Source organism: Diabrotica virgifera, chromosome 1 (genome assembly GCF_917563875.1).
Source record: "Diabrotica virgifera virgifera chromosome 1, PGI_DIABVI_V3a".
Classification (NCBI taxonomy): Eukaryota; Metazoa; Arthropoda; class Insecta; order Coleoptera; family Chrysomelidae; genus Diabrotica; species Diabrotica virgifera.
This window is the reverse complement of record NC_065443.1, coordinates 120,020,277-120,030,216: the sequence shown is the minus strand read 5'-3', so window position 1 is coordinate 120,030,216 and position 9,940 is coordinate 120,020,277. Positions and strand designations below refer to the sequence as shown.

General features: G+C 31.9%; 1 protein-coding gene across 1 annotated transcript in view; it reads left to right on the top strand.

Moving 5' to 3' along the window:
• Window positions 1-470: 470 nt before the first annotated feature.
• LOC114330559 (uncharacterized protein DDB_G0274171-like) overlaps window positions 471-9,940 on the top strand; it is an 83,733-nt gene continuing 74,263 nt past the window's right edge. Inside the window, exons 1-2 of the mRNA XM_050643443.1 lie at window positions 471-570; window positions 4,473-4,580. Of these exons, the coding sequence (XP_050499400.1) occupies window positions 507-570; window positions 4,473-4,580 (172 nt within the window). The 5' untranslated portion in view covers window positions 471-506. The remainder of the gene's footprint in view (window positions 571-4,472; window positions 4,581-9,940) is intronic.

Below are 9,940 nucleotides of genomic sequence, written 5' to 3'. Positions count from 1 at the left end.
CAGATTTGTGAATTATTTAATATTCTCTCATCTTAATTTCGTCGGCATCCTGTATGATTTATAAATTTTGAAAATCTCAGGAGGTGTAACCAAAGAAAGTATTCCACCTGTTGTTAATCTGGTGGTATGGTAACGATATTTATTGTCGTTTTCTCAGATTTCTTTTTGTTTTCCCATTCGGCGCAATACCTATACGTTGGTGGTGTCAGTCGTCCAGGATATTTTTAGGATACATCGGAATATTTAACATAGATAAAAATAATATATTCTGGCTGAATAATATAAACGCCAATTATTCTTTTTTTTTTAGTTTATGTTGGCTAATTAATATTATTCATAGTGGTTCATGGTGGTTCATAATCGCTAATTAATTTTATTTGCTATCAGTGTTTATTAGTTTAATTGGCGTTGTATTCACCAACTATAAAAGCACGCAATGAATTTTTTCCCTCAAATCAGTTTTAACTTTTGCACCATCAGTTCTTGTTTTAACATACAAATTCACAATGAAGTTTGTAGTACTTTGTGCCTTAGTACTTTACTGCTCTTCGGAAGTGTTAGGTAATCCTGGTAGGTCTCTTTGTACTTTATCAAAAATATTAGAATATTCAATATTACTATTATTCAAACTCATAAACTTAAACACATAAAACTTTATTAATTAAACATATACAGTCGGAAAAATGAAAGAATACCCATGAAAGATCACATCAATCACTTATTTTGTATTGGCTGTCTTTTTCTATAAATAACAAATGTTTGTTATAGAAAAAGACAGCAAATACAAAATAAGTGATTGATGTGATCGTTCATGGGTATTCTTTCATTATTTTTCCGACTGTATATAATATACACCGTTATTAGGCGCCAACGCCCTTCCGGTAGGGATCTATGGAGTTGTATCACCAAGACGCAAGCTCTTATCCCTTGCCATACCGTTCCTCCATGGACCGATCATACACTAGCTTATTCCAGACAAAGCCGTAGATTCTGTAGAATTTAAACTACGACGTTGGCCTTTTTTTTCAATGACCGGGCCGCGATTTTACAAAACATACCCGCTCTCAGCACAAGCTCCGCCTACTACGAGTACGTCATTCAGAACTGTAAGTATTCCTAACCGATATCAACACATTTTACTAAATTTATCCAAAGAGGAATTCTTGGAGGGAATAATAATGAAGTTTTATGGTTTAATAAATGTTTTATTCTTTAACCTGCAATAAAACATGCAATAAAACTTACAGATAAACAATAATTTTAGTGGGTTGTAGGCGCAAAATTTGCTTGCAATGCTCTTTAAATGTATTCGTTTTTTTCGAATCCTGAGAAAACTAATTAGTATTTTTGAAAAATTTAAACGCAGAATGAAAGGTTACACTATTATAGTCGGTTCACTAAACTCAGACACAACTGGCTAGTGATTTTAGTAGGTAATTTTTGTTGTTGTTGGCCAATTTTGCCAAAATTGACAAAATTACCAACTATTTAGTAATTATTAACTATTTAGTAATATTTTTTTTGTCAATTTTAACAAATTGGCAAAATTACTTACTAAAATCACTAGCCAGTTGTGTCTGAGTTTAGCGAACCGAATATACCAAGGGCTGAAAGTCCCTGAACACTTCTATAATGTTTATTTTAACATGTTACAGGGGTAAAAAAAAGGGAAAATTGAGTGTAATTTTTAATTTTAAATATCTTATTTAAAAGAACATCGAAAGACATTTTTCGTACGTATTTAGGTAAAACGATGACCACCAACAAACTAATGACCACACTCAGGATTACTGCATAATAGTTTGTTACAAGGTTCAAATGGCACCAATTGTGCTAGAATCGGGTATATTTATAAGATGTATAGGTGTAGGTGCGGGTAGGATTCTTACAGTTCTGGATGGCAAATGCGTAGGAGCCAGAGCTTGTGCTGAGAGCGGGTATGTTTTGTAAAATCGCGACCGGGCCGGGGATCGAACGTTGATCGTAAATCCGCTAGATTTGTCGATCGAGCGCCTCTGCCCCCTAAGCCATCTGGCCGAGTATTCATTAATAGTACATTGTGTACCTAGTATGAAAAGCTTAACATTCCCGAACGATGTAAAGATTGCCGTCGAGGCGCAAGCCGAGACAAAACAATACAGAGTCCGGGAATGTGGCTTTTTCTACCAGGTACTCAATACTATTTTTCCGAAAATCGAACATTTAAATTATATTAAAATAAACATCATGTTAAAATATTCAAATAGACATACATAATTATTATTTTGACTCAAATATTCGTGATACCACCAAATACAGGTTTTCTCACCTAGTCCAGAAAGCCACTGCGCATCCGCTAGGAAAAATATTCTGATTCGGATTTTTTGCACAATCTAACTCAAAAAGGTTCCCTCTTAACAAATTTGCATGTTGCCAGGTCCAAAAGTGGGTCAAAAATTTTTTAAACGTTTTTTTTTTTTCCTAAAATTATTTTTTTTTACATCGAACAAAGTTTTTTTTAGGTTTTTTGGATTATTCCAAATAGAAAATGTATGTAGTAACTTTTCTCTAAAGTTGATAGTTTTTGACATATATAAGCGATTAAAAATTTAAAAATTTCGAAATCAGCCATTTTTAACTCTGATAAACTAAGTGAAAAACTGAAAATTTCAATGTTGCAAAGGAAGGTAGATATTCTTTAAATATCGATTGATGAAATCCCGAAGAGTCTTTTGCAATACAGTATCGAAAACCCCTTTGGTTTTTAAATGCTAATCAAGCGGGCGGGACACTATTTTCAACTGTTGCATGTATATGTAATATGCGTAAATATATGTGCGGAAAAATATTCTGAATCAATTTTTTTTCACCATCTTTCTTGAAAATGTTCCCTATTAAGAAAATTGGAATGTTGCCAGAGTCAAAAATGGGTCAAAAAATATTTTAAAATTTTTTTTAAACTTCAAATGTTTGCCGATTACATCTATTTGGCACACGACTGGATTTCAACAGTCGATGTTTAAAGAATATAACCCTATCTTGTCAATATTGAAATTTTAATTTTTTCACTTAGTTTCTGAAGGTTAAAAATGGCCAAATTCGCAACTTTTAAATTTTTAATCGCTTGTATGTCAAAAACTTTCAACTCTAGAGACAAGTCACTACAGACCTTTTCTTTTTGGAATAATCCAAAAAACCTAAAAAAAAATAATAATTTTAGCAAAAAACAAAAAAAAAACGTTTAAATAATTTTTGATTCACTTTTGAACCTGGCAACATGCAAATTTGTTAAAAGGGGTTATTTTTGAGTAAGATTGTGCAAAAAATCCGGATCAGAATATTTTTCCTAGCGGATGCGCAGTGGCTTTCTAAACTAACCATAGAAACAAAAATATTGAATTGTTATATTTGATACATTTGCTTATTTGGCAGTATTTTTGGTGTTTTCTTGTGTTTTCTGTGATTGTATTCATTTTAAAAAGCAAAATTACCTAATTTAATCTCTATCCCTTAAATTCGTTATTTATTTTTTGCCATTTTTATTAATTGTCTTTTTAGAACTTTGAGGCTCTTGTTTTCTTCAATTGTTTGCTGAATTTATTAGTTTTTATATTTTCGGTTGTCTGTCCTAATAGATTTTTTATTTTTTTACTTATCTCTCTAAGTTCATGGTGTTCTTTACTTCTATTACTTTGCATTTTTCTCCTCTCTTCCATTAGACCTGGATCCCGCGTACCAAAAAAAGTTGATTAATAGCAAGCTGAAAATTTGATAATAGCTTAACGGTGTCTAGTCGGACAAACTTTGATGTATGGGAACACTGGAACAGGGAAGCTTTAATTATGGAACAGGTTAAAAATTTAGAACCTTAGACTATGAAAACGTTCCATGTATTTTGTCGGACAGAACGTCCAATTGATTTGTTACCATTTCATTAAACTCTCATGCAAAAATCAGACTGGTGCTTATCACCAACTGGGCATTTTAATGAGTGTAGCACGAAGAACATGTCAAATGACAGGAATCATGTGGGTTAGTAATAGCAGTCTGATTTTTGCATGAGAATTTAATGAAAGGGTAACAAATCAATTTTATGTTCTGTCCGACAAAATACACGGGAGGTTTTCGTAATCTGACGTTCCAAATTTTTAAACTGTTCTACAATTAAAACTTTCCCTGTTCCAGTGTTCCCGTACCTCAAAGTTTGTCCGACTAAACACCGTTAAGCTATTAACAAATTTTCAGCTTGCTATTAATCAATTTCTTTTCGGTACGCGGGATCCAGGACTATAGACATAATGACACAATTCCAATTTTTTGTGTAGATATAATTTGTTAATGTTTTGGTTTGCCTCATTTTTTATGTGAACGTTTTACTTTGACCAATTTTGTAAAGTTAATAGAAGATTTTGATATTTTATTATTTATAGATTTGAAAGTATATTGTTCCAATTTTAATGTATTATATATTTATCTGAATATTTTTGTTTCAGATAAACCACAATGTAAAGGTATAGCATGTGATATACCAATCTGCCCTCCTGGATATATATTGAAGTATCCTGGACCTAAAGATACTGCTTGTTGTCCCAATTGCGAACGTAAGTTAATTTAACCAAACTATTGCCACGTTAACACTTGTCCCCGTTCCATATCACCCCACACAATTACATAATTGTACACCATCTTCTGTTTCTTCAAGTTCCATCTCCGAACGGAGGTCGGCAATCATCATAGCTCTTCGGAATTTAGAGACGGCTGCTCTAAAAATTTCATTAAATGATCAAATGATGATAAATGGTTAAATTTTGATCATTTCATGTACATTCTCTCAGGTTGCGTGGCTATAATATTCTACGTAAGATCTTATATTCTATATAAGAGAATAAAAGAAGCCAAAGAGGCGTGGATTAAAGAACAGTGTGAAGAAATGGAAACCTATGAGAAAAAGTACGATGCGTTCAATATGCACAAAAAAGTAAAAGAGATAACAGGAACCATAAAGAAATGCCAAATAGGTAAACTTAAAGACAAAGATGGAAATCTTATTGTAGATCTAGAGAATAAAATAAAAAGATGGACAGAATACCTGAATGAATTATTTGAAGACGATAGAAACAACTTAACTCAGATAATTATTGCAACTGGGCCAGACATATTGAAAGAAGAAGTTGAATACGCAATAAGAAACGCTAAAAATGGAAAAGCAAACGGACTGCTGAAATCCCTACAGAACTGCTGAAACTTTTGAATGATACCTAAATCCGTAACCGTAATATTGCGTATATTCAATACAATATACAATACTGGTATAATACTGCAAGAATGGTTGCTGTCTACGTTTGTCACCATACCGAAGAAAACTAAGACAATGCAATGTTCAGATCATCGAACAATCTCCTTGATGAGTCACCTGCTTAAAATATTTCTTATGAGTCATCCACAACCGAATCTATCAAAAATAGACATCGATATTAACGATACACAGATGGGATTCAGAAAAGGATTAGGTACAAGGGATGCTCTCTTTGCCTTGAACGTTCTAACACAGATATGCCTAGATGTTAACCAAGAGGTACACTCCTGCTTTATAGACTTTGAAAAGGCCTTTGACAAAGTACGCCACAGTAAACTCAAAGAAATCCTGGAGAGTAAGAACATTGACACCAGAGACATACAAATAATATTAAATCTGTACTGGAATCAGCGAGCTAATATAAAAATAGAAGACCAAACATCGGACGAAATAGAAATACGTAGAGGGGTAGGACAGGATTGTATATTGTCGCCGCTCTTGTTTAATATCTACAGCGAACAAATATGCCAAGAAGCTCTCTCATATGCAAACGAAGGGATAATAGTCAATGGAGAATTATCAATAACATTCGATATGCTGACGATACTGTGATAATGGCAAGAACAGCGGAAGGTCTACAACATCTAGTTGAAAGTATGAATGAGATATGTAATAACTACGGCATAAGGATGAACGTCAAAAAAACCAAATATATGACCTTCAGTAAGAATCCAATAAATGACACTAGTATCACAATAAACGGTACCCAACTTAAAAAAGTAAACGAATACAAATACTTGGGAACCCTTATCAATGAAACAGGTGACCAAAATCACGAGATAAAAAGACGTATTGAAATTGCCAGGTCTACTTTTATAAAAATGAAAAAATTATTTTGTAATCGTGATATTAGTATTCTTCTACGAACTAGAATGTTAAAATGCTATGTATTCTGTACTTTGCTCTACGGTGTTGAGTCATGGACTGTTAAACAGAGGAATATTAAAAATCTTGAAAGCTTTGAGATGTGGTGCTACCGCCGTATACTAAGAATAAGTTGGGTGGATAAAATTACAAATGAAGAAGTAATACGCAGAATAAATAACGAGCCAGAAGTTCTACTGAATATAAAAAAGAGAAAACTTGAATACTTAGGCCACCTGATGAGGGGACAAAAGTACACATTCCTACAAAATATAATGCAAGGAAAATTCCAAGGACGAAGAAATCCAGGCCGTAGAAGAATGTCCTGCATGAGAAATTTGAGAGAGTGGTTTGGCTGTACCACTAACGAATTGTTCAAAACAGCAGTAAATAAAATTAGAATCGCCCTAATGATCCAATCTCCGATAGGAGAGACACTCAAAGAAGAAGAATATTCTACGCATGTCTATGCTTCTTTCTCCCTGAATAATTCCCTGTTTAATCAATTAAAGCAAGTTATACAGGGTGTCCAGAAACTCTACCGACAAAATTTATTTGGTCCGAAAATGCTTGCTGAAGGAGCTAGAGCTCTTTTAAGGTGGCGTTTTGTAATTAGTTTTTCTTAAATACCTCCAGAACGCGTCTATGTAGTTAGAAAAACAAAAATTGGTTCGCATATTTATCTTCCAAAGGTAAATCGATTCCATCTATTTCGAATTTCTAATACTGGCCATAGGCGTCCGTTTTGGGTAGGGAAACGGTTATTTTATCGCATAACTTTTTTGTCTTTAAATTTTAAGAATTTTTGACTCTGGATTATAAAATTGTGAGATATTTTAGTACTTAAAGGTACTCTTGCCTAAGTCGGTAGGACACACCGTTTCCTAGAAAAATCGATTTAAACATTTTTCGTCTCTTAAATTTAAAATAAAATTGGAAAAAATAAAAAAAAACGGTGTATTTAACCAACTTAAAGCAAGAGTAACTTTTAGTACTACAATACCCCATAATTGAATAGTCTAGTTTCAAAAATGCTTAAAAGTTAAGACAAAAATGTTATGCGATAAAATTACCGTTGACCTAACCAAAACCGACCGCATATGACAGATACTAAAAATTCGCAATTAATGAAATCGATTCATCTATGCAATATAATGAAACGTACAAGTTTTCGTTTTTCTAAATAGTTTTTTTTTGAATATTCTTTTTGAAATTCAAGAAACGAAAATTTTTCAAATTAATTTTACCTGAAAACTTTGTATTCTATCGACTTAAAGTAAGAGTACCTTATAGTACTAAAATACCTTACAATTTAATAATACAGAGTCAAAATGTTCAAAAGTTAACGACAAAAAGTTTTGCGATAAAATAACCGTTGCCCTACCCAAATCGGACGCCTACGACCGGTACTAGAAATTCGCAGTGGATGGAATCGATTTATATATGAAAGTTAAATACGCATACCAATTATTATTGTTTTTCTAAATAGAAGCGTTCCGGAGGTATTTGAGAAAAACTAATTACCACACGCCATTTTCAAATAGCTCTAGCTCCCTTAGGAAGCATTTTCGGGCTAGGTGAATTGAGTTAAATTGTCTTAAAATTATCTGAGGAATCTCCTGTCTTCATTTGTCGGTAGAGTTTCTGGACACCCTGTATATCGCTCTACGTGTAATATATTCAAGATAGTAAAATTTCTTGTTTCGATTGTATATAAGATTTCCATTTCTTTAACCATCTTTCCCTTTGTATGTGACGTATTATAATATCCATGATATTTCCAGAATTCTTCTATCAACTTACAACTCGAATGATTCAAGTTTTCTCATTAATGCCGAGTTCAAGATCTAAGCCTCCAATCCATAAAACAAAGTCAAGAAAACGTAGCACGTAGCCAACCTAATTCTTATCTCTAACTTGAAATCTCTTGTGCAGAGCATTCTTCTCACTTTGTGAAAATTCGCTCTAACCTTTTCTATTCTGATTTTAATTTGCTAGGGATAATCTTATCCGGAGTTGATATTGTTCCAAGATATATCGCACCTTCGCTCAAATAAATAGTGTCACAACTCAAAAAATAAATAAAAACCGTTTTATTCCACTAACAGTTTAATAAAACTACAAAATCTTATCTCAAACAGTGTTACGTTTATATAGTCTTTTTACTACAATAGCAAGATTACGTAGGTCAAAATATCTGATATTAGAGCACTGCCAAATCATTAGAATGTGACTTTTCATCATGGCCACGTTAATGTCATTACTTGTTTAATGTCAGATATTTTCTTTGTTTTTGTTTACTGTACAAATAATATCTCTAACTCTTTATTCTAATTAACGATGTCAATCGGTTTTCATTTCTTGACGAAATATATTAATAATAAGCCGAAATATTTGTAATGTTAATTAACGCAAATAAACATCAACTTTAAAATTGACATTTCTCTAGCACAGCTTTACGACACCCACACGGAACTGGCCGATCTTGCAAAAGTGTCAACATGGTATTATAATTAGGAAAATTAATCGCGATTACATTGAGAATTTTATAATTATATTAATTAAATAACTAAAAACATTTTTTATTATTAATAATATAAATTTTATGAAACAATCCTTTAAGTTAAATACTCCAGAAAATAATAATTTTTTATAAATATATTAGACAATCGTACACTACTGATGTGACAGTTCTGTGTTGCTACATTTTTATTTCAACACAATTTTATTCAAAATATATCTTTAAAACACTGTACTGTTTTTATAAGTACCTACATATATATTATATTAAATATAGCTTAATTTAAAAACTATTGTAATTATTGTTGTGTATCTATACTATGGTGTATTCCACGAATATACGTCTGTTTTGGGTTATCGCGACAACGAATATTTTAGTGTGCAATATAAGAAGTACATACGAAAGTATTTTGCTCTAATAATTACTCCAATAAAGAACAATATAATTTGCAATTTACTTTCGTTCTTCATATTTTGCACAGTAAAATATTCGTTGTCGCGATAATCCAAAACAGACGTATATTCGTGGAATGGGGTATATTGTGTTTGTGTTTGTAATGAGAAACATAAAATATGCCAAATCAAAATGCTTCTTTAATAGATTATTTTGAACAAGAACGAAATAATGGGATTCCCTTTTACCATTAACTGCAGAGAAGTAAGTTAAAGAATTTAGATTATTTCTTAGATTAGGTTTATTATAAATAAGATTATTATTAGATTTATAGATCAGAAAGTTTTCTTATTAATTTTAACGTTTGCAGCTTAGTTTTAAAAATATTAAATAATTTTTTTTAATGATTATATCTACACTATGATAATATTGTTGTTAATTAATATATTTCGGCAAGTAATGAAAACCAATTGACATCATTATTAGAATAAATAGTAATAATTATAGATATTATTTTTATAGTAAACAAAAAAAAAGAAATATATCTCTGACAAGTAATGACATAAACGTGGTCATGATGAAAAGTCACATTCTAATGTTTTGACAGTGCTCTTACGTCAGAAATTTTGACCTACGTAATCGTGCTTTTGTAGTAAAAAGACTATAGTTCAAGTATTTGTCGTTAGATGACACTATATTGTCGTTAGATGACACTATATTGTCGTTAAATGACACTAGAGTCATTATATGATTAACTAAACTCAACGGTTCACCGAACATCAACAGTGTCACATATCGACTTGTGCAAAGCATTTGTCCATCCAAGA